The sequence below is a fragment of the Chiloscyllium punctatum genome, chromosome 19, assembly GCF_047496795.1.
Source record: "Chiloscyllium punctatum isolate Juve2018m chromosome 19, sChiPun1.3, whole genome shotgun sequence".
Taxonomy (NCBI): domain Eukaryota; kingdom Metazoa; phylum Chordata; class Chondrichthyes; order Orectolobiformes; family Hemiscylliidae; genus Chiloscyllium; species Chiloscyllium punctatum.
Genome location: NC_092757.1, coordinates 60841401 through 60868168, shown reverse-complemented (window position 1 = coordinate 60868168; position 26768 = coordinate 60841401). Strand labels below are relative to the sequence as shown.

At 41.2% G+C, this 26768-nt stretch overlaps 1 protein-coding gene across 1 annotated transcript in view; it reads left to right on the top strand.

Annotated features, from left to right (window-relative positions):
- hsf5 (heat shock transcription factor family member 5) overlaps nt 1–26768 on the top strand; it is a 91675-nt gene that overhangs the window by 50417 nt on the left and 14490 nt on the right. The window contains exon 4 of the mRNA XM_072589172.1: nt 13215–13760. Within this exon, the coding sequence (XP_072445273.1) occupies nt 13215–13760 (546 nt within the window). The remainder of the gene's footprint in view (nt 1–13214; nt 13761–26768) is intronic.

Below are 26768 nucleotides of genomic sequence, written 5' to 3'. Positions count from 1 at the left end.
TGAGGACATCGGGAGAGGAAGAAACAGATGACTTAGAAGCCCTCATCATGGCAGATGGAGGTGTACAGGGACTGGATGTCCACGGTGAAGAGGAGGCGTTGTGGGCCAGGGAAATAAAAGTCTTGGAGGAGGTGGAGGGTGTGGGTGGTGTTCCTGAACAAATGTGGCGACCTGCTGTATTAGTGTGTTGGTGAGTTCGTGGACCACCATGATGCCAAGAGGTCTGAGTAGTCTGGCAGTCATTTCCGAGGTGTCTTTGTTGTAGAGGAGAGTGGCTTGGGCTTCTGGGTGTGTTGTGTCTGCTTGTTTGGGTTTGTTGCTGAGAAATTGGCAGACTGTGTTCATTGGTACCCGTTTATTTTGAATGCGCTGTATAGGTGATTCTCTTCTGCTCTTCGTAGTTCCTCTGTGCTGCAGTGTATGGCAGCTCATTGAAATAACGTTCTAATGTCTGCTAGACTACTCAGACCTCTTGGCATCATGGTAATCAGCAACTAATGATTTGAAGGACCCTATACAGACAACAAGCAAAACTAATGTCATTTACAAAATACCTTGCAAGAACTGTAACAAACACTGCATTGGACAAACGGGCAGTAAACCAGCCACCAGGATACATGAACATCAACTTGCCACAAAAAGACATGACCCACTCTCACGAGTATCCTTACGTACAGATGAGGAAGGACATCACTTCAACTGGGACAACACATCCATCCTAAGACAAGCCAAATAGAGACGAGTACAAGAATTTCTAGAAGCATAGCATTCCAACTGGAACTTTATCAACAAACATATTGACTCAGACCCCATTTACCAACCTCTGAGAAAAAGAAACGGAAATGACATCACCACAGGAAATGATGTCACCAACCCAAGGAAACCTGAACACATAAATAGAAAGCAGGTCACTAACACCAGTGTTTCACCAGAAGCTCGCTGATGGTGTTACTTAGTATGGTGATGAACCGTCGGAAAATGAACCTTCCAGCTCAGCGAGCAAACTTGCACCCTTCATAGACTTGTTTAAGCTTACAGTATACCAGATCTCTATCCAAAAGTGGAACCCTCAGAGATATATTTAAGGTCTGAGAGGACAAATTAGTTCTTGCACAATGAAAAGACAGGACTGAAAATCTGACATTCTTGTTAATTGTAACTAGTCAAAAGGGACTCAGAAAAAAACAAGATAAAGCCTGACTAGTGACCCTGTTTATGCCAGTTGAGACCTATAATGTTTCGCAAGCCACTTCAATTGACAAACAAACAAATAAAGATTGCTAGACAGGAAGTGTCTGACTGCAGGATTAAAAAGGAACTTGATACAAAGTTAAAAAATAAAATGATTACTTTGCTGAGCATGGCTAATACTGGACAGCTAAAGAAAATAAAGGGAAGAACATAAGTCAGCAGAATCAACTGAGAAAATTTCAAAACAGAACCAAACACCACATCATTCCACCCAGACGATATTGAAGGAAAAAACTGCTTACCACACACAAGCCACAAGTGTAAAGAGACTGATTTTTAAAAAGTGACTAACAGGAAAAACTGTGTGGCAAGGCAGGCACGGTGGCACAGTGGTTAGCACTGCTGCCTCACAGCGCCAGAGACCTGGGTTCAATTCCTGCCTCAGGCGACTGACTGTGTGGAGTTTGCACATTCTCCCCGTGTCTGCGTGGGTTTCCTCCGGGTGCTCCGGTTTCCTCCCACAGTCCAAAGATGTGCAGGTCAGGTGAATTGGCCATGCTAAATTGCCCCTAGTGTTAGGTAAGGGGTAGATGTAGGGGTATGGGTGGGTTGCGCTTCGGCGGGGCGGTGTGGACTTGTTGGGCCGAAGGGCCTGTTTCCACACTGTAAGTAATCTAATCTAATCTAATCAAATGCATGAGAAGATTTGTTTGCATAATGGGTAACTTTTGATGTAAATGATAGTGCATGTTTTTTTACGAAGAGTGGGGTTGTTTGATGAAAATTGTACCAATGTGCAGCTGGCTTGCTATGGCCATGTGACCTCTGCTATTATGCACTCATTGCAGACAGCCATCTCACAAGCAGTTTTAATAAAGACTCAGTACAAGCCACATTGAACATGTAACAGTATGGTGAAAACAGAAATTGTTGGAAAAACTCAGCAAATCCGGCAGCCTCTGTGGGGAGAAAAGAGTTCCGGTGGCTCTTCATTAGAACAAGTTTCTAGTTTCTCTGCTAAAATCAGTGAGCAGTAAGTCCACATTTTGTAAGCAATTTATTAAAATTATAACTGAGAAAAGTTGTTCCCATTGCAGAAAACAAGTTAAAATTCTCAATTTTCTTTAGATTCATCAAGTTTATCTTTATGCTAGCAGTGAGAAGATGGTGGATTGGAGTGTTTAGTGGTGGTAGCAAATTGGGAAGAGAAACCACTTACATGTCTCTAGCTGCAAAAACACATTTTCATTGATTAAATGTGGCAGTTACACCAAAAATGGTGTAAAAATTCTAATTAATTTTCGTTAGCATGAACACTGTCTCATTTTGCCTGCTTATAAATATGAATATATTAGAATAAATGGTACAAGAGTTTCTAACATACCCACCTCTTCAGCTACTCACTTCCACATCTTGTAATTTTGGAGATCTCTTCTGTACCCTCTGTTGTGCAATTACATCCTGTCTGTAATGAGGTGTCCAGACTCTGCACAGTACTCAATGTGTTCAAGGTAATGATTTATATAGATCTATCCTACCACATTGCTCTTGGATTATTCTTGTACCTCAATTAATAAAGTTAAAAATCATACAATACCAGGTTATAATCCAAAAAGTTTATTTGGAAGTACAAACTTTCGGAGTGCTGTTCCTTCATCAAGTAGCTAGTGGGGCAGGATCATAGGACATAATTTATAGTAAAAGATCAGAGTGTCATACAACTGATGTGATGTATTGAATAAACCCAGGCTGCTGCCCTGGGCTTGACATGATTGCTCAAACTGTCAGAAAATGTGTAAATGCCAGATTCATCAACAGCACTTTCAAGTTAGAGCAAAATATCACCTGGTCACAACGCAATGCCATCTAAGCTCTCAAGACCAATCGCAACATCATCATCAAACCAGCAGACCAAAGAGGAGCTATTGTCATTCAGAATAGAATAGCCTACTGCAAGGAAGTATACTGACAACTGAACAACCAGGGGCACTCCAGGCAATTACCAGCTGATCCAACCCAAGAACACACCTGTGAACTAAACACATTGATCAAGACTTCTAATCCAGTCCTTCAAAGTACCCTATGCACTCTCATCCCATGTACTTCTTACGTAGGGGACTTCTACTACCTTCTGAACATGCGCAAAGCCGACACACCTGGACGTCCCATCGTATCAGGCAGTGGGACCCTGTGTGAGAACCTCTCTGGCTATGTCGAGGATATCTTGAAACCCATTGACCCATTGTACAGAGGACCTCCAGCTTCTGTCGCGACACTACAGAATTCTTACAGAGACTCAGCACCCACGGACTGGTCAACCCAGGAACATTCCTTGTCACAATGGATGTTTTGGCACTCTACACAAGCATCCCCCATGACAAAGGCATCGCTGCAACAGTCTGAGCACTCAGTACCAACAATTGCCAATCTCTAGGCACCATCCTACAATTCATCCACTTCATCCTCGACCACAACGTCATCATCTTTGACAACCAGTTCCTCATCGAGAAAAGACGGAATAGCCATGGGGACCAAATTTGCATCTCAATATGCCAACATTCTCATGCACAAGTTTGAACAAGAATTCTTTGCTGCACAGCACCTCCAACCAATACTAAACAGAAGAACCTCGATTATCTGAATTTCAGATTATCCGAAGACGATCTCAAGGTCTGTATAGAAACATTACATCAAAGAGGTGTTTCAACTCTGATTGAGTCTTTTGTTTACAATGATTAAAAATAAACTCGGTTTACTGAAATGCTACAGAGAACAGTCCTGGACATCAATGGAAGCCCAGGCAACCGTCAAATGACTGACTACCCGCTCTCACTCTCTCTCTCGCTCTTCTTCTCTGTTCCAACACTTTCCCTGCAGTTCTACAAAGGGGTGTACCCTAAACTCCCCTTCCCAGATAATCTCTCCAACAAAAGGTGGAACTTGTCAAGAAGTTGCAATGAAAGGTTGTGTGTGTGGCTGCATATGTGTGTGCTGTTTTGAGACTCACCTCCCAAAGACAGCAGCAGTCTTACTGTTGGTGTCCAGTCCAGCTGCCCCGGAGAGGGGTTGGGGGCAGAAGGGGAAAGCTCACGGGGGCAGGAGAAGATGGCGGGGTGGGGGGGGGGGGTGGTGGGCAGTGTTGGGCGGGGTTGGGAGGGCGGATGGGGTGGGGTGGGTTGGTCAGGGGGAAAGGATGGAGGCGGTCAAGGGGGCAGGGTCTCATGCGCTGTGTGCTGCTGCCTAGTCTCCTAAACGGGGAGCGGACTTAGCAAGTGCTTACTGTGTCAATCCCATTCAACTGATGGGGTTGGGGAGGTGCGGGGGGAGCGGGAGGCTTTAGCAATCCTGCAGGTCCCTTACACACAAGTGTGTGTCTACTCAGAAACAAACCCTGAGACAGAGAGAGGGAACAAGGCAGGCAGAGCAAGGAGAAAGGAAACTTCAGAAAACTCAAAGACCTAGAGGAGAGGCATTGAATCAATTAACCGAATAATGAAAAATCCGAACGAAATACTGCCCGTCCATCTTGTTTGGATAATCAAGGTTCCTCTGTACTCCAGATATATTGACTAAACTTTCTTCCTCTGGACCCATGGTGAGGAGTCACTGAAACAACTACACAGTGATATTAACAAGTTTCATCCCACCATCAGACGTACCAGGGACTACTCTTTAGAATCAGTCTCATTCTTGGACACACACATCTCCATCAAGGACGGGCACCGCAGTACCTCACTCTACCGCAAGCCCACGGATAACCCTATGATACTTCACTTCTCTAGTTTCCATCTTAAACATATTAAAATAGCCATCCCCTAGGGACAAGCCCTACACACACACACACACACACACAGGATCTGTTCAGATTAGGAAGAACACGACAGACACCTGAAGGTGCTGAAGGACACCCTGATTAGAACAGAATATGATGCTCAACTCATCAATCACCAGTTCCAATGTGCCACAGTGAGAAACTGTATGACCTCCTCAGGAGACAGACACAGGATACGATCAATAGGGTACCCTTCGTTGTTCAATACTTCCCAGGGGCGGAGAAACTACACCATGTTCTTCGCAGCCTGCAACACATTATTGATGAGGATAAGCACCTCACCAAGATCTTCCTACTCTTCCACTTCTCGCCTTTAAATAACCGCCAAACCTTAGACTGACCATTGTTATCAGCAAATTGCCCAGCCTTCAGAACAACATCAATCATAACACCATAAACCCTGTCATGGCAACCACTGCTAGACATGTAAGATTGTTGACTTGCAAACTACCATTACACATGGGGACACCATCCACCATGTGTGTGGCAGGTACTCTTGTGACTCAGCCAACCTTGTCGATCTCGTACACTGCAGGCAAGGATGCCCTGAGGCACAGTATGTTGACAAGACCAAGCAGACACTACGACAATGGATGAATAGACACCACACAACAATCACCAGATAAGATGTTCCCACCCACTGGGGAACACTTCAGTGGTCAAGGACTTTAGGCAACTCACTACTCGCTTCAATGAGTGCAGTTTCAACAACATTCAGGACAAAATATCTATCACACTTGATTGGTTTCCTATCCACCACTTTGTATATTCACCCCCTTCAGCATAAGACCATAAGACATAGGAGTGGAAGTAAGGCCATTCGGCCAATCGAGTCCACTCCGCCATTCAATCATGGCTGATGTGCATTTCAGCTCCACTTGCCAGCGTTCTCCCCGTAGCCCTTAATTCCTCTAGACAACAAGAACCTATCAATCTCGGCCTTGAAGACATTTAGCGTCCCGGCTTCCACTGCACTCCGTGGCAATGAATTCCACAGGCCCACCACTCTCTGGCTGAAGAAATGTCTCCGCATTTCCGTTCTGAAATGACCCCCTCTAATTCTAAGGCTGTGTCCACGGGTCCTAGTCTCCTCGCCTAACAGAAACAATTTTCTAGCATGCACCTTTTCAAAGCCATGTATTATTTTGTACGTCTCTATTAGATCTCCCCTTAATCTTCTAAACTCCAACGAATACAATCCCAGTATCCTCAGCCGTTCCTCATATGCTAGACCTGTCATTCCAGGGATCATCCGTGTGAATCTCCGCTGGACACGTTCCAGTGCCAGTATGTCCTTCCTGAGGTGTGGGGACCAAAACTGGACACAGTACTCCAAATGGGGCCTAACCAGAGCTTTATAAAGTCTTAGTAGTACATCTCTGCTTTTATATTCCAACCCTCTTGAGATAAGAGACAACATTGCATTCGCTTTCTTAATCACAGACTCAACCTGCATGTTTACCTTTAGAGAATCCTCGACTAGCACTCCCAGATCCCTTTGTGCTTTGGCTTTATTAAGTTTCTCACCATTTAGAAAGTAGTCCATTCCTATATTCTTTTTGCCAAAGTGCAAGACCTCGCACTTGCTCACGTTAAATTCCATCAGCCATTTCCTGGACCACTCTCCCAACCTGTCTAGATCCTTCTATAGCCTCCCCACTTCCTCAGTACTACCTGCCTGTCTACCTAACTTTGTATCATCGGCAAACTTCGCTAGAATGCCCCCGGTTCCCTCATCCAAATCATTAATATATAATGCGAACAGCTGTGGCCCCAGCACCGAACCCTGCGGGACACCGCTCGTCACCGGCTGCCATTCTGAAAAAGAACCTTTTATCCCAACTCTCTGCCTTCTGTTAGATAGCAGCAATGTACACTATCCATAAGTTGCACTGCTTTAACTCACTAAGGCTCCTCCAACAGTACCTTCCAAACTCACGTAAAAGGACAAAGGTATCACCATCACCACCAGAAAGTTGTCCTTCAAGCCACACTCCACCATGACTTAGAACTATAGAGCCAGTCTTCCACTGTTGCTGATTCAAATCGTGGAACTCCCCTTTTAATAGCACTGTGGGTGTGTCCCAGCACCTGAAGGACTGCAGCAGTTCATCAAAGCAGCTCATCATGCCGACAAGCCTTGATTAATCTAATTCTCTAATGTAAGCTGTTTTAGTATTGCTGCTGGACCAGTAATCCAGATACCAGGTTGTTGGGCTGGCAATACACATTTGCAACTCGAAAGCAGCTAATGAAATTTAAATTCAGTTAATATATTTGGACTATAAGGCTAAGATCTGAGATTTTCTCCCCAAGTCCATTTCCTGGGTTTGAGCAAGGGGCATTATCAGGCAGGATCCATATGTCCCAGGACGCAGATTATGACAGATGCTGGCACCTGAGGCCATCCTCCCCTGGTGCCTCCCCAAATGCTATCTGTGCAAGATCACATTGGTTCATTTTGTTTCCCATGATGAGGTCAGTACTGTAGCTCATCAGTAGGATTCAGAAGCCTGCACATCACTTCATTGAAGTGAATTGCCAATTTCCTAGTAGTTGCCATAATTCCTACATCCTGTAGCACTCTCTCATACCTGGTGTTTTTGAGGTTTGGACTCTTATAAGGCTGATTATCGAGAGACAAGGGCTACTTAGTGCAACCACGGCTGATCACACGATTGCACAATGCTCTGGCTGATGCAGGGCGTAGATGTAATGCATCCCACGTTTCAGTCACAGCTGTGGTGGGGCAGACGGTAGGGCTGCTGATGATGCTGTTCAAGTACATGGTTCAGCTGGGCAATGTGCCACAAATCTTAGTGTGCTATGCTCTGCACAATTGAAGCAAGCACTGAGGCAATGTCTTGAATACAGAGGAACTGCAGAATGGGGGCAATCTTTCAAGGAGGAGAATGCGTACACTGAGGAGGAGAAAACTCTTGTACTTGGCAGAGCTAGGTTGAGTAGGATGCTTCAAAGTAATCAGGAGGTGATTTAACACCCAGTTTCATCAGGTATGAGCTGGATTCTGCAAGCAACTGTGGACTGTAAAATAGTCATTGGTCATCATGCTAATATTTGATTTGCATTGTGGGGTCAAACTACAGCATCAATTTGTTTTGTTGTGTTCTCTTTTGTTGTCTGTAAATAAAGGCCCATCTTTGGAATTATCCAGTTGGAAGCCTGTATGTGATATTCCCCTACTGTCCATTGATAAGGTGCAGGCACCCAATGGGCATGAGGAGAGAATAGCTGTGACTTAGAGGTAGTGGTTACACAGGGTATAGCTAAAGACAAGTAACTGTGTGACTTGGTTGTTAAACAGATACTAGGATAAGAGAATGGAGTTTTTTTTGTGTAATGAAGTGTCAGCTGTGCCAGCTATGAGTTACATGGTGTTGTGGCTGCTTTGCCATTATGTTGCCATTGAAAAGCAACGTCGAAGTGCCATCATTTGTCTGAATGCATAGTAGCCTTTTAAAGATGGAATGCTGGCCTTTTGGCAGATATCTCACAAATGGCAAGTAGGGGTGAGGCGTGTTTGATAAGATGTAGCAAGAAATCTCATGAGGCTTCATAGAGAGAAATCCTCCATGAAAACCACTGGAAACTGTCATTTAACCAAAAAAGTATGTTTCAGGCCATTGAGTTTACAATGTCAAACAACAGCTTTTCTTTCCTGATTTGTCTTATCCTGTAAGTCTCTTTACATCCAGGGCCACTAGATTTGGCTGTTTGAGCCTTTCTGTTTGTGGGAACATGTTTACTCTGAACACCTTGAATCTCCCCCTTGAATGCTTCTCAGTGTGCTGACACCCATTTACATTCAAGTTGCTGGTGCCAGTCCATTTTTGCAGAAACTCTCCTTATCTTACTTAGTAAATTAACTTTACCCCAATCTTTAGTCCAGTTATAACTTTTGTTTTTTTCCCGAATCATGTTAAAACTAACTGAATTATGAGCTCCACCACAAAAATGCTAACCCGCTGCCAGTCCTTCCATCTGCCCAGTTTCATTTCCTACTCATAAACAGATATCAAGAATTTTGCTCCTTCAATTTCTTTTACACTGAGATTATCTCAGGATAGGAGGAGTAAACATCTTGTACTATTACTGCCCTGTTGGTTTGCAGTTCAGCGATTTGCCTATGCATTTGCTCTTCTTTCTCCCTCTGACCATGTCTAGCAGTGTGACTGCCCTCTTTTTGTTCCTTAGCTGAATCCATATGACCTCATTTGACGATCCTTCGAACATATCATTTATTCCTCAAAACTGTTATTTTTTCTGTGACTAAAATTACTCCTCCTTTCTTTGCCACTGTCTATCTTCTCTGAAAATCCTATTTGGAAAAAATGTTAAGCTTCCACTTCTGTACTTTTTTAAACCATGTTTCGGTAAAAACTGATACTATACTATCACATTCTATCTGAGCTGTCGCTATATCTGCCTAATTGGCTATATTCCTTGCAATTAAGCAAATACCTGGAGTACTACGAATTTGTTTCCAATCTAGTTTTTGTTTCCTTTGTGTTTCAGTCTCGTGAGCTAATTTTCTGCTTTCCGTTTTCATTCCTGATTTTATCCCAACTGAATTCATCATTTGGCCCTTGCCCAAATTAGTTTAAATACTCCCCAACAGTACGAGCTAAACATCCCATAAGCCAAACACGTTTTGGCTGTTTCAACTGAAATCTACCCTCCCTGTACAGGTCACATCTCTCCCAGTCCGAAAACCTACTCTCCTACATGCAACAAAATTCTAGTCATCTGTTATAGTTTTAATTTCCTGCCCCTTACTCACTTGCAGGTGACAGTGGAAGTAATTTGGAAATTACTACTTTTGAAGTCCTACCTGCTAATTTCCATATAGATCCCTAAAATCTGACTGTAGGACTACATTTTTGTTTTTTCAAATGTTCATAGTCCCAATGTGAATAATAGTTGCTGTAGTTGAAGCAGCCCCAACATTTCTTTATTTATTAGTCAATTGTTCTGCTGTTGAAAACACTACAGTATTAGCAAGTTTTGAGAAGATTTGTAGCTCAGGTTGAGGTTCGGGATGTAGGTTTGCTCACTGAGCTGGAGATTCATTTTCAGATGTTTCGTCACCATACTAGGTATCTGTGACCAAAGTCTGTGACCAAAATTACTCCTCACTGAACCTCCGGACGAAGCACTGCTGATGATTCCTGCTTTCTATTTATATGTTTGGGTTTCTTTCGGTTGGTGATGTCATTTCCTGAGGTGATGTCATTTCCTATGGTGATGTCATTTTCTGTTCTTTTTCTCAGGGGTTGGTAAATCAGGTCCAAGTCAATGCGTTTGTTGATAGAGTTCCAGTTGGAATGCCATGCTTCTAGGAATTCTCATGCATGTCTCTGTTTGGCTTGTCCTAGGATGAATGTGTTGTCCCAGTCAAAGTGGTGTCATTCCTTATCTGTATGTAAGGATACTAGTGAGAGAGAGTCATGTTTTGTGGCTAGTTGATGTTCATGTATCCTAGTGGCTAGTTTTCTGCCTGTTTGTCCAATGTAGTGTTTATTGCAATCCTTGCATGGTATTTTGTAAATGACATTAGTTTTGCTTGTTGTCTGTATAGAGTCCTTCAAGTTCACTAGCTGCTTTTTTTAGTGTGTAGGTGGGTTTGTGGGCTACCATGATGCCACGAGGTCTGAGTAGTCTGGCAGTCGTTTCCATCCTAGTACAAGCCAAACAGAGACATGCACGAGAATTCCTAGAAGCATGGCATTCCAACTGGAACTCTATCAACAAACACATTGAGTTGGACCCCATTTACCACCCCTGAGGAAATAAACAAGAAATGACATCACCATAGGAAATGACATTACCAACCCAAAGAAACCCAAACATATAAATAGAAAGCAGGAATCATCAGCAGTGCTTCATCCAGAGGTACACTGAAGATGTTACCCAGTATGGTGATGAAACGTCTGCAAAGGAACCTACCAGCTAAGCGAGCAAATCTACATCCAGTTACCAGTATGAATAGATCCAGCCAATAAATTTTGTTGATACTGATACATCCTACTAAATTTATTTAATTAGTTAATGATTTAATAGTTTATACATGAAAGTAAAGTAATAGAAATGTGCAATTCCCTAGCTGACAAATAAAACATTAATACTGGAGATTGATTTTAAAAGAAAGATTGAGCCCCTCTTACCACTATGCACTGAATTTCCTAATGAATGAATTATCTAATTCCACATTCTGTCTACATCTCACTCAGGTATAGGCTCCTGACCATGTGCCACTTACTGAACTTATGAAATAAAAGCTGTACTTCTTATATAGAACTTCTGCTGACTCGCTAACTACTTTAGCTTCTGCTACAATAATAAACAGCAATTGAACCAACTACTTTCAAGTGATTGTCAGACAACTACCATTACAAGACAACTCCTTCTTTAATCTGAATATTTAATTCACTTCAGAATTTTTAGTAATTTGAAAGTTGTTAGTTCTATGGTCAGAATCTGATCCATAATCCATACTTAAATTAGAAAAATACATATCAGACTTGACACATGAAACAAGTTACCAATTCAGCACTCCATCTGCATGTCATGCAAGCATAGTTTTCTGAACATGTGCCCTTTACTGACTGGGTGATTTGAAAAACCACTTACCCAGAGCCTTTGATGAATATTGTCCTCTTGTTCTTCTTCAAGTAATCTTTGTGAACAACAAGTTGAAACTGTTTGAAAACAATAAATATTATGAATATAAAATGTTGAATAGTATTGATATCAAGTTAGGAAAATTAAATACATTACACATGCTGTCCCCACATTCAGCTCACAATTTCACAGCATTGAACAGAAATATCAAATCTTATTTTGGGGGAAAGAGCTTTAAGTACAAGCATTGATGAAGGCATTAAAAGGCATTAAATTACTTAAATGGATGCATTCCATTATTTTATAAGATGCATTTATTATAGTTTGTTTAAAATCTCATTTGAAGTTAGGGATAAAGGAATTAAAACAAATTTGGAGAGCATTTTGCACCATTTGGAGGAACCAAGTGATCCTACCGATCATTTGCAGTAGAACAAGTTTACTTGATTAAAATTTGGTAAAAGTGACAAGATAAATGTTTATAATACAAAAATACTGATATAAAACTTGACAACAGTGGATAACAGAATATTAAATTATGCAGACTGGAAATGCACACAAATGTAAGGTTTATAATCATGTACATTAATAGAGAGAAATATATTGATGGAAAAACACATTTTTGGAGGCTTTTCAGCATGTAGATGACAAGGCACAAGAATACCATTCAAGGGAAAAAAACAACATTTATACTGCATGAGAGGAGATTACTGTTGGTTGGCAAATGCAAAAAGAATCATGTAAATCTTGACAGAAGTTTGACAACAGGAAGTCAGGTTATGCACACAAGAAATGTGCACATACGAATGTATTGCGAAGGCAAATGTATGTCTTAGATGTGCAGAGAATTATACTGGCAAATAATTTAGGATTGTCCGTTGGCCTTGGTGCACATGCATGTGCTGGAAACTACATATATTAATACACAGGGCCTGATTCTGTGTGTATAGAAATAACATACATGCACTGTGCCTGTTCCAACTCACCAAAATACGTCAGAAGTCACCTGACACCAGGTTGTAGTGCAACAGGTTTATTTGAAATTCTAGGCTTTTGGAGCACTGCTCCTTTGTCAGGTAAAGTGACAAAATAGGAGACTGCCAATTTCTGGTTCATTCTTTGGATAATGCCTTGTCCAATCAGAATCAGCCTGCCTGATTTAAATTTTAAACCAAGCTTGATGGCTGACTGTCATTCAACAATAGTGGGTTCATTTGCTATGGCAACATTTCTCCCAATTACAATCCACTTGCCAATCAATCATCACAGACCTCTCATTCTGCATAAATGTTGATTTTAAACTTGAATTTGTAATCTTCTGAATTGTTCTCAGAGTGCAAGATGCAAGGCTTCAACAAAATTTGTCATTTAGCAGCAATACTCAAGTTCTATGCTTTAAAATGACTAGTCATATTATCAGAGAAATATGTACAAATCTAGTTAGTGAGAAACTTCTTCAGTTTGCTTTAAAGAAATATGGAAACAGTATTTTTGGTACCAAATTTATATTGCATACAGACTTAGAAATTTCAACTTTCTTACTCTTCAGAATGCTGCCATGCAGTCTTCATACCCTGTTGATGTTCTACACAGCAATGCAGCAGCCTGGCACTGCACTGCTACAGATGAATCCAAAAAGTCTGAAGTTAACTTGGAAACTGTCTTTCAGATAGTGGATGAATTAAGGGCATCTCCAAAACTTCAGTTGGTGAAAATGGATACTGTAGAGAATCCGACACAAATTCAACAGTCGCAGGGCACTCATCAGGCTACCAGCACTCCAACATATACAGACAATGCAGCAGCCACCGTTCAGTCTATTGAAATTGAGTCTCTCACCTCTACAGTCTCAGAGATTAAGTCATTTGTGGTAGCAGGAAACCGGCCGCTTACTTGTGCACTGCCTTCAGCAGCTGATGGTGTACACTCGTCTACCAAACAGCCATCTGAAAGTACAACCACTATGAGCATTGTTCCAGAATCACTTCCTTCTGAGCAGTGCCCACCAGAGGGAGAGATGCACAAGCTGTGTCACAATACATCTCTCCATCCTATAGTGTTTGTTGAGGATGGGCCGGAATCCAATTCTGAAAGAGTAAGTTTAACAATAAACATATATTTATAATTGATAGATAAAATAAGTCATATAGTGTAGCTAGCAAAATAATGAACAGCTTTTATCATGTTCGGCAGCAGTAGATAGTCTAATAGTTAACATCCATACAGTGGTAAACTTTATCATCACAAGATATCATGAGAAAGCTATAAACACAGTCATCTTTCATAATAAATGTTAATCTTGACGTTTTTGTTTGAAAAGATGAATATAGTGCAAATACTAATCTGACCAAAAAATCGTGTGGGACATCATGAGAAATTGATAATCACTATGGTATTGAAGTCTGAAAGGACAGGATTAAATGACTGCATCTTTATTGGTATTAGCAAAACTCAATGAAATACAAAAATAAAGTATCACATTAACAGTGAAACAAAGTTGGCATTTAATTTCCCTCATTCAAGTTCTCACTCAACGTTTTCTTTGTAAGCCTAATTTATGGTTGTTGTGGTTCCAGTAATTAAGCAGGAAATAACATCCAAGAGAGTACCTTCAGCTCATTCTACAGATCAACATAATTAGGGTTAAAATAATTATCAGAAATAGTAGATGAACAATTATTGTATTCATATGATTCACTCATTTACCAAATGGAGGCATTCATCTATTCCATGTAAATTGGTAAGGTGATGTAAAAATGACTTCCCTTGACAGCAAGGCAATATATAACTAAAAGTGTGGCTTAGCTATCCTGAAGTAAATGGTAAGAGCCTCCACTTGTTGGAATCAAATTCAACACAAAGATAGTTTATTGTTTTTGTTAGAGGCCAATCATCTCATCCTGTGACATTGCTACAGGGAACCCTCAGTAATATTCTGGCCCAACCATCTTCGGCTGTTTTACCAATGACTTTCCCACTATAATAAGATCATATGTGAAGCTGTTTTATATACAGTAGTACCATTTATGAATCTGCAGACATTGGAGATTTCACTAGAAGTTAATAATTACCTTGCTGTCAAAACCTCAAAGGATAAGATTAAGTGTCTTTCCATTCTATTCTTCAGTAATAAAAGCAGATAATAGCCTTGACACCTCAGCACATGCAGCAAAAACCAAAATAACATCCAGGTTTGGGATGATGGGTGGCAAGCAAAATTCACATCACACAAGTACCAGAGAATGACTATCATCAGCAAGAGAAAAATCATTATAATTGTTCATTCTTCTACCATCATCATCGTACTATTGACTTGAAACAGGCCAGAAATTGGTCATATTAATATTCTGGGTAAAAACAAGGGCTGCAGCTGCTGGAAACCAGAGTCTAGATCAGCGTGATGCTGGAAAAGCACAGCGGGTCAGGCAGCATCCAAGGAGCAGGAAAATCGATGTTTCGGGCAAAAGCCCTTCATCATAATATTGGGCCTCTATTCCCAATATTAATATTCTGCCTGACTACCCAAAGTCTATTCACACAAAGGCACAAATTATGAGTGTGATGGTTCTCCACTCACTGAGTGCAGCTCAGACAGTGCTCAACCAGCTCAGCACTATCCAGGAAAAGGCAGCCCACCTGATCAGCATGCCATCTGCCATCTTAAAAGTTCACTCCCTCCAAAACTGAGGCACAGGGGCAGTGGTGTGTATCATCTCCAAGACACTGCAACAACTCACCAAAGCTCCTTAGATAACACCATCCAAACTTCACAACTACTACCCCTTAGATGGCAGAGAACAGCAGAAACATTGGGACCCATCACCTACAAATCCCCTCCAAAATACACACCAACTAAACGTGAAAATATAATTTCATACCTTCGCATCTTCCTTCTTTAAAGACTTTGGATCTACCTACACTTCAGTATAGGGACTGCAACAGCGCAAAAAGATAACTCGCCATCACATTCACAAAGTCAATTAGGGATAGGGAACAAATGCTGACTTCGCTACTGATGTTTACTATGCATGAAGAAACTTAGTTCCATTACAAACAGAGTATTGTCACAGGTGTAATATGTGTTCATCACTATCATAGTGAACAGTAAAATTAAAAGAGGTGCAAATATTGAAAAACTGAATGATAGTTAGATGCAGGAGCATTGAATCAAACACAGCTATGTTACAGGTACATACCCTGCCCCAGAAATAAAACTAAAAATAATCCAATGTATATTTTCTACTTTTATTATCTCCATCTCTGAATATGGATTTCATTGAAACTCTTGTACAAATAGCACATGGCTCAAAAAGACCTGATCTTTGATGAAAAGCTGAATCCAGAGTAGGTAACTAACAACTTTAGCTAGCCTCTAGCTCTGAATGACCTTCATGTTGGACACTGAGCACCAACATCACAGCACACTGGCCATACACATACAGTCATATCCAAGGAATTTGGCATCTGAAAATTGCCAGGTGTTAACTATCGCACATCTCTGATCTATGCACAGGATTCTTTTGCACTTCAGTGCTGCATCTCAGGCTGTACCAGCAAGATTCATTATAATTCTGCAGTAATGTCACCAGCTCATGGACTGGACCAAGTTGTATCTCTGGGCTGTTTGCTTTTTGTCAAAATGCACAGTTATTCTGAGCTTACCTGGATGCTCACAACATCCCTGCCATGCACTGCTTTGCCTTTTTATATTTGTCCCCTAAGCCAGACATACTAGGCTCATCTTACTTGTATGTTGCTTTGTGCATACATAAATTAAGGAAACTCATAGTGGTTATTAGCAGCAGTCAAGTCAAGTGGGATAGCCTTTGCTTAGGGGATCTTGGAATAGAAAGTCTAGTCAAGTCTGACTCCAGTGTAGGGACTTAGAAATGATGCTCACAGTCAAATGCTCACCATGTGGAAAAGCTCAGCAGGTTTGGTAGCATCACTGTGCTTGAAACCCTTTTACAGCAATTTCTGTTTTTGATTCAGCTCTTCACTCCTCATATGATGAGCATCTTGATTGTGATCATCATCAGAAACTTAACCAATAATTGCTGGAAAAGCTCAGCAGGTTTGGGAGCATCACAGAGCTTGAAACCCTTCTCCAGCAATTTCTGTTTTTGTTTCTGATTTCTAGCGTCTGCAGTCCTTTTGATTTTTACTGGGCAGCTGAACGTTGGGCAGTCCATCACCCATCTTGACTTTTCCTGCCCTATTTTGGTCTGCTTTCTTTGTTGAATAAGTGAGAGGTAGGTATTAGGGAGATGAAAGTCCCATTACTTCTGGTGCAGGCGGGAGGTTTCCTGAGTGAGGAGTTTGGCACCATTGAGGTGTGCAGAATTCGTGATGTCAAGGATTGGTATGGGTAACAGCAAGTGAGGGAAAATATTGCAGGGATTAAAGTGAGTAGTAAAGCATGAGCCTTGGTAGGTGGTGGATATAGGAGCAGAGATAGAGTGTGAGGTATTGGAGAAGATGCTAATGAGGTGGAGAAGATCAGTGACCTTTTTTTTAGATTAGATTCCTTACAGTGTGGAAACCAGCCCTTCGGCTCAACAAGTCCACACCGACCCGCCAAAGCACAACCCACCCAGACCCATTCCCTTACATTTACCCCTCCACCTAACACTACAGGCAATTTAGCATGGCCAATTCACCTAACCTGCACATTTTTGGACTGTGGGAGGAAACCAGAGCACCCAGAGGAAACCCACGCAGACACGGGGAGAATGTGCAAACTCCACACAGCCAAGTCACCTGAGGCGGGAATTGAACCCATGTCTCTGGCGCTGTGAGGCAACAGTGCTAACCACAGTGCCACCTTCTTCTTAAAGTGCAGTGAATTCCTTAAAGTGCTTGATGTAACGTAGATAAGGAAAAGTCTCAAGAAAGAGCTATTATCTGTAATAATGTTGAGTTAACTGTATGGCAGACTTTTTTTTTCTGAGTTCCATCTTCACTTTTCAAAATGTCTTTCCCTTATATTTCCCACTTTAATTTGTTGTGCTTAATTTACAAATATGGCCTTCTGAGCTTATATTCTGTACAGGACAGCAAAACAGTTCAAATCTATTTTCACAATCCAAAACATTGCTTGCCTATAATTTCTTCACAGATTTGATAGATATATAGTGTAGTTCCCACAGTTTCCATTTTATTTCACTGTAGTCACTGAAATCTTAGTAACATACCGACTCAAACAGAAGAAAACTTCTGTATGAAGTACCACTGCATAAGTTGTACTTTAAGCCTGCATAAACACAGTGTTTACTTAATGCATTTCTAACAACACTAAATTTGATTAGTTGACAACTAATTGACAACAAGTTGAAGGAGGACAATCAGTCCATAAAATTGAAGCAAGTACCTGCTTGTTCAAAAAAAATGTAGTAGAGTCATTACCTCATTCATTTAATATTAATACAATATTTTCTGCTTCAAATATTTATCCAATATCAGTTTAAAGGTTGCTGTTGATTCTATATTAATTTGCATCTCCTATAAGATGGTACAAAGCAAATCCTGTGCACTCGTTGTTAGCTGTGACATCATTAGCATTCTAACATCCATCGCATTCATTCTGCATTTCAATCAATCTTTTCTTCTCAAATCCCAAATGTGGATGTTACTATCTCAGTGAGCATTTGTTGCCCATTCCTAATTTCCCTTGAGAAGGTGGTGAGCTGCCTTCTTAAATGTTTCAGTCCATGTAGTATTAGTACACCCACAATACTATTATGGAGAGTGTTTCAGGATTTTGGCCGAGCAGTGAAGGAATGACAGTATAATTTCAAGTGAGGATGGTGTGTGGCTTGGGAGTGGAACTTGCATGGTGATGTTCCCTTATCTTTCTAGGTGGTGGAAATCACAGCTATTCTGATGGCTTGTTGCAGTGCATCTTGTAGGTTACATGTATTGCTACTGATTCATATCAGCGATGGAGGAAGTGAATGTTGCAGATGTTGGATAGGGTGCCAGGCAATGGGCTTCTTTGACCTGGATAATATCAAACTTCTAAATTGTCATTGGAGCTACATTTATCCAAGCAAACTGAGAGTATTCCATTGCACAACATGCCTTGGTTAATGCCAGTTGGGTTAATTCCTTTTATCAGGTTTTGTGGACATTCATACAACTGACAGCTTTGGAAGGCCATTACAGAAGGCACTCAAGAGTCAAGCACATTTTTGTGGGCCTGGAATCGCATATTGTATAAACCAAGAAAGTGCATCAGACTTTCTTCCCTAAAGAGCATTCATCTACCAAATGGATTTGTAACCATAATCAATGTTATCTGTCATGATCACCATTATCAAGACTAGTTTTATATTCCAGATTTATTAATTGAATATAAGTTGCCATGATGGAATTTGAACCCATGTACTAAAATCTTTAGACTGGATGTCATGGTTACAAGTCTAAGGCATTGCCACTGCCACTCCTTCTCTCCTACCATGCCACTCATATAGTTAGATTTCCAGTGATTCAATTGAAATGATATTGTTTTATTGAAAATACTCAACTAGGTGTTGACACATGTGAATACAACAGCATAATCATGGACTTCTTTGTCACCAACACTAAAATCATCCATCCAACTACCTCTGCCACGTAGTACATTTTCTTTGTACATCTAGCCATACCAATGCAATGATTTCTTCTTCCTCATGTTTTTCCCCTATTCTGACTCTTCCCGATCCTTTGTTTATTTTTAATAACTCCCCATGTCCCTTTTGAAGCTCATCTTGTTCATGAGTCAGTCATACAACATGGAAACAGGCCCTTTACAGGCCGCTGCACACTGCTGCTACTGCCCATTGATGGTGGAGGGAGTGAATATTTGTTTATGTGAAGCCAGTGAAGCAAGATTTGTCCTGGGATGATGCCAGGCTTCTTGAGTGTTGTTGAATGCACCTGATTTGTGGAGTCAGAAGGTGACTCCATAGTCAGTTAATCTAATTCAGCTTCTGGTCAGTGGTTAGCTTCAGAATGTTGATAGGAGGGGACTCAATGATGGTGATGCCATTGGCATTCAATGGGAAATAATTAGATTCTCTCTTGTTAGAGACGGTCATTTTCAACTAGGAGAAAGTGAGAACTGCACTTGCCAGACATCGGTGTCATAATGTGTGGGACCCTCAAACCACACAGTTTCAATGTTGATTTCACCACTTTCCTCAAATCCCCTCCTCCCACCCTATCCCAGATTCAAAACTCCAACTTGGCTCTGTCTTCTTGAACTGTCCATCTTCTTTCCCACCTATCCACTCCACCCTCTGCTCCAATCTATCACCATCACACCCCATCTTCATCTACCTATCTGATGCCCAGCTACCTACCCCCCAGCCCCATCTCCTTCCTATTTATCTCTCAACCCCCTTGGACCTGCCCCACATTCCTGATGAAGAGCTTATGCTCGAAACATCGACTCTCCTGCTTCTTGGATGCTGCCTCACTGGCTGTGCTTTTCCAGCACCACACTTTTTGACTATGGTCATTTTCAACCCAAGCCAGATATTATCCAGGTCTTACTGCATTTGGGATGGACTATTTCTGAAGGGTCACGAATGGCATTGAACACTGTGTAATCATTAACAAATATCCTCACTTCTGACCTTTTAATTGGGGGAAGGTCATTGATAAAACTTTCTGCTCTCTTGGACCTATTCCCACTAAACTGGTGACTATCTGTGGTGAAAAGTGTGATTTATGTATTAATAAATATTTGAAAATTAACTTGGTCAGTCTTTTCAAAATCACGATTTCAAACTAATATGTATCAGAGACCAATTGATTGCATGGACTCCTGGAAGGATAATGATAGTTAATTTATATTGTGGAGTCTTATGACAAGAGAGAGAAAACATTGGCTTTACCAGAATCTAAGATGAACAATTTGTTTAAGTTAGTTAGTTTGCAAGATTTCAGTTTGAAGAAATCTTGACCGAAGCCAAATACAAGTATAGTCTTTCCTAGGAAAGGAGTTTATTAGACACAATTAAAGAAATAAGTTACTTTAGTGAAAGAGTTCAGTTTGTGAAACTTTCAGACCAGGAGTGTATGGTTAGAACTCTGCAAGTTATTATAAAACAGAGAAGGTCTAAGCTATCAGTTGAGTGATGAGTCAGGGAAATGGCCTCATGGTTCAAAGGACTAAAACTGAGAAGAGGTAGTTACATCAAACCTACAGATATGATACAGAAGGGAAATTTCTCTGGATTTTGATTAATTGAAAAATGATGGTGTTGAGGAGTAGATGAGATTTTGTTTTGCCTCAGGTTTTGAATTTTTTCAAACTGTTATATTTCATTAGTTTGTTTTAATTTATTATACTTTTATTTATTTTGTGTAATAAATTTTGTTTTATTGCTAAAACTAAATCTGCAGCTGTGTGTGCTTATACTTCATTGAAATGCCACCATATTGAATAAAAATAAAAACAAGGTATGAACTATCTATATTTCACTCAGAGATCTGAATTGTCTAGTATTAACTGTAACTGGGCTCATAACATTCCCAAGTTCCCTTCCTAATCAGTATGGTGGCTAATATTTTTAATAGTTTAATGTTGTGAGTTAGGAACTGATAGTCAGCAAGTACCATAAGGTAGAGCTAAAAAGAACTTTGAAGAGAGAGTTCAAGAGGGCATGATATCTCCTCTGAACCAGCTCCATTGCACTTATATTCTTCCATAAATAGGAGAACAACGCTGCTTATGGTGTTTGAGATGTAGTTTCAAAAATGTCGTCTGTAACTGAAGCATAACATGCATTTTTTAATGTTAAATTCCTTCTTTAAGAGCAGATAGCATTCCATTAGCCTTCTTAGAGCATAAAGATGTACAGCACATTAACAGACCCTTCAGTCCAACTCATCCATGCTGACCAGATATCCTCACCCAATCTAGTCCCATTTGCCAGCACTTGGCCCATATCCCTGTAAACCCTTCAAATTCATATACCCATCCAGATGCCTTTTAAATGTTGTAATTGTAACAACCTCCACCACTTCCTCTGGCAGCTCATTCCATACATGCATCACCCTCTGCTTGAAAAGTTGCCCCTTAGGTCCGTTTTAATTTTTTCCCCTCTCACCCTAAACCACATCCTCTAGTTCTGGACTCCCCATCCTAGGAAAGAGGCATTGTTTATTTATCCTATCCATGCCCCTAATATGCCACCTGCATATTAGCTTTTTTTTGATTCATGCAGTAGAATTCATAAATCCCTCTGCAATTTAGAGTTTCACACTTGTTCTCTCAGTAATTATCTGCATTTTTCTTTTTTCAGTCAAAGTAAACAACTTCACATTTTCCCAGTTATTCTGTATCTGCCAGATGTTTGCTCACTTATTCTACATCTGTCAACTCCTAAATCTTCTTCATAACATATTTTCTTACCTATCTGTGTCATTCACAAATTCAATTACTGTGCTTTTAATCTCCTCACTCACATCATTGATGTAAATTGTTAAAAACTGAGACACAGCAAAGGTATCTGCAGGATTTCACTGATCACATTTTGCCACCTATACACACTTTATTTTCTGCCAACCAACCATTTTTCCATCCTTGCTAATATGTTAATCCCTGCACTTTACTCAATAGCCTTAGATGTCCCATTAGACTGCATTTGGCCCCTATCTTGCTAAACCTTTCCTATCAATGTACCTGTCCAAGTGTCTTTTAAATATTGTAATTGAACTCACCTCTACCACTTAGTCTGGCAGCTTGTTCCATACATGCGTCACCCTATGTGAAAAAGTTGCAGCTCAGGTCTCATTTAAATCTTTCCCCTCTCACCTTAAACCTATGCCCTGTAGTTTTGGAATCCCTATCCTGGGGAAAAGACCTCAATTATTCATCTTATCTGTATCCGTCATGATTTTACAAACCTCTAATAATGTCACCCCTAAGCTTCCTATGCTCCAGGGAAAATATTCCCAACCAATCAATCTTCTGCCTATAATTCAAACCTTCCTCGGTAACATTCTTGCAAATCTTTCTCACATCCTTTCCAGTTTAATACCATCCTCCCTATAGCAGGGTGACCAGAATTGTACATAGTAGTCCAAACGTGGCCTCACCAATGACTTGCACAGCTGTAACATGATATCCCAACTTCTGTGCTTAACGTTCCTCTGACTGATGAAGGCAAGCATGCCAAATGCCTTCTTCATCACTCTGTCTACCTGTGACCCAATTTTCAATGAACATTGTATTTGCACCTCTAGGTCAGTATGCTTAACAATACTCCCCAGGACCCCACCATTAATTGTGTAAATCCTGTCCTGGTTTGCCTTATAAACATGCAACACTTTGCATTTATCAGCATTAAACTCCATCTGCCATTCCTCAGTCCACTGGCCCAGTTGATCAAGATCCTTTTAGATAACCTTCTTCAGTGTCCAGTATACCACCAATTTTGGTATCACCCACAAACTTACTAACTAAGCCTCATCGAAATCATTCATATCATAGAATCCCAATAGTATGGAAGCAGGCCAATTGGCCCAATGAGTCCACACTGACTATCCAGAGAGCATCCCACCCCGACACACCCCTTTTTCCCTGTAACCCTACATTGGCTATATCCAATTCACCTAGCCTGCACATCTTTGGACTGTGGGAGGAAACCAGAACACCTGGCGAAAACCAGAACACCTGGAGGAAACCCATACCGACATGGGGAGAATGTGCAAACTCCACATAGACAGTTGCCCAAGGGTAGAATTGAACTTGGGTCCCTGGCACTGTGAGGTAGCAGTGCTGATCACTAAGCCACCTAGCCTTCCAGCCACCAGATAGAAACTAAACAGGGGAATTCCTGGCATGGATGTCAGAGTGGTTGCCTGGTGATTCCAGCTTGCTGCTTACTTCTTTGAACTTCCATCTTTGACACCTGGCATTAACATCTGAAGGCACAATTCAAGAGTGACACCTGCATAAACATCACGTCTGCAGATATTAATATCTAACACGTATCAGCCTCACTACATCATGGCACATCTCTGATCCATTTACAGCACACTTCTGCCCCTCAGTGTGACATTTTGAAGCATATCAGAACTCCTGACAGCAGTGCTAGGACAATGCAGAAACAAGCATAAACAACCTCATGGTTCGGACTAGGGTGCATCACAGGATTCCTCACTCGCTTTCTTAGTAGTCCTCATTTTGTGCCTACTTTGATGCTCACAGCATTCCTGTCTTGCCCTGCTGTGCCTTGTCTTTTGCATTTGCCCACTGAGTCAGAGCTTAAAGGCTCATAATACTTCTATCCTGACTTGACTTCTGGTGCCAACACAAAGCCAAGCAGCTTGCTATGATTGTCACCAGTCATTAGTCAATGGAGTAGACATATTGCTGTTCAATACCATGTTATGTCCGTTTTACAGCTTTACCACATGCAGTCACATAAACTATGTACACATCACATGTTCTTTAAGCAACAGTTATGTCTCAAAGTCCTCAGTTAAATCCAGGGAGGCAGTCATCCTGGCACACTAAGTCAAAGGCATTTTCCAATTTCACTACTGTGACTTAGACACAGTCAGTCTCCTGCTCATTGCAGTTGTTGTCAAGGGGTCTGCACCTATATAATCTGGACAGTTGTGCAACCAGTCCAGGGAGTCCGTTGAAGAATTAGGCAGATATCAGTCAAAAGTCTGGTTGTTTATCATTTAGGGCTTTCGGCTATGTTACTCAAGGGAATGGGCCATGGACAGTCCTAGAGGCACAGCCACTAAAAGGCAAGGGATGATTACCAAGGCACTGTTGTAGCAAGAAAATTGGGGAAATTAAGTGTGGTGATTGTAAGCAGTATCCTGGGATACAGAGAGAATTACATTTATCCAGTGGACAACTCAACACAAAATAAGAGGTAAACGATAGAGCATTGAAGAGAAAGGGATAATGCGAAGGGGGTTTATCATCAACAGCAAGCAGCACCTTGTCTTCATTGGGTGGGGGGGGGGCAGCTAACTACTAAATCTGGCATGTTTATTTGAATATGCATGGGGCTGGGCAGTTAAAGTGGCTTAATGAAAACCTAGATAATTTTGGGTGGGGAGATGGGTTAACTCCAGGAAGGGTAAGAGAGGTTGGCACCTAGGGCAGGAGTCTTTTGTGGATATACACATTCCAAACAGGTATGCTGTTTTGGAAAATGTAGGGGATGATGGATTCTCAGGGGAACGTAGCACGAACAGCCAAGTTTCTGATATTGAGACTGGCTCTAATGCAACGAGGGGTACATCGGCTTCCAAGAGATCAATTGTGTTAGGGGATTCTGCAGTCCGAGGGAAAAGGTTGAGATTCTGAAGGGAGATTACAGCGAGTTAGGCAGAAATTTAAAAAGGAGATGCTCAAGAGTAGTAATATCTGGATTACTCCCAGTCCTATGAGCTAGTGAGGACAGGAATAGGAGGATAGAGCAGATGACTGCATGGCTGAGGAGCTGGTATATGGGAGAAGGATTCACATCTTTGGATCTTTGGAATCTCTTTTGGTGTAGAGGTGACTTGTATAAGAAGGACGGATTGCACCTAAATTGGAAGGGGACTAATACACTGGCAGGAAAATTTGCTAGAACTGCTCGGGAGGATTTAAACTAGTAAGGTGGGAGGTGGGACCCAAGGAGATAGTGAGGAAAGAAATCAATCTGAGACTGGTACAGTTGAGAACAGAAGTGAATCAAACAGTCAGGGCAGGCAGGGACAAAATAGGACTAATAAATTAAACTGAATTTATTTCAATGCAAGGGGCCGAACAGGGAAGGCAGATGAACTCAGGGCATGGTTAGGAACACAGGACTGGGATATCATAGCAATTACAGAAACATGGCTCAGGGATGGGCAGGACTGGCAGTTTAATGTTCCAGATACAAATGCTACAGGAAGGATAGAAAGGGAGGCAAGAGAGGAAGGGGATTTTTGATAAGGGATAGCATTACAGCTGTGCTGAGGGAGGATATTCCTGGAAATACATTCAGGGAAGTTATTTGGGTGGAACTGAGAAATAAGAAAGGGATGATCACCTTATTGGGATTGTATTATAGACCTCCTAATAGTCAGAGGGAAATTGAGAAACAAACTTGTAAGGAGATCTCATCTGTAAGAATAATAGGTTAGTTATAGTAGGGGATTTTAACTTTCCAAACATCGACTGGGACTGCCATAGTGTTAAAAGTTTAGATGGAGAGGAATTTCTTAAGTGCGTACAAGACAATTTTCTAATTCAGTATGTGGATGTACCTACGAGAGAAGATGCAAAACTTGACCTACTCTTGGGAAATAAGGCAGGGCAGGTGACTGAGGTGTCAGTGGGGGAGCACTTTGGGGCCAGCGAACATAATTCTATTCATTTTAAAATCGTGATGGAAAAGGATAGACCAGATCTAAAAGTTGAAGTTCTAAATTGGAGAAAGGCCAATTTTGACGGTATGAGGCAAGAACTTTCGAAAGCTGATTGGAGGCAGATGTTCGCAGGTGAAGGGACGGCTGGAAAATGGGAAGCCTTCAGAAATGAGATAACAAGAACCCAGAGAAAGTACATTCCTGTCAGGGTGAAAGGGAAAACTGGTCATTATAGGGAATGCTGGATGACTAAAGAAATTGAGGGTTTGGTTAAGAAAAAGAAGGAAGCATATGTCAGGTACAGTCAGGATAGATCGAGTGAGTCCTTAGAAGAGTATAAAGGAAGTAGGAGTATACTGAAGAGGGAAATCAGGAGGGCAAAAAGGGGACATGACATAGCGTTGGCATATAGAATTAAGTAAATCCAAAGGGTTTTTACAAATATATTAAGGACAAAAGGGTAAGTAGGGAGAGAATAGGGCCTCATAAAGATCAGCCTTTGTGGGAGCCACAGAAAATGGGGGAGATACTAAATGAATATTTTGCATCAGTATTTACTGTGGAAAAGGATAAGGAAAGTATAGACTGTAGGGAAATAGATGGTGACATCTTGCAAAATGTCCAGATTACAGAGGAGGAAATGCTGGATGTTTTGAAACGGTTAAAGGTAGATAAATCCCCAGGACCTGATCAGGTGTGCCCGAGAATTCTATGGGAAGCTAGAGAAGTGATTGCTGGGCCTCTT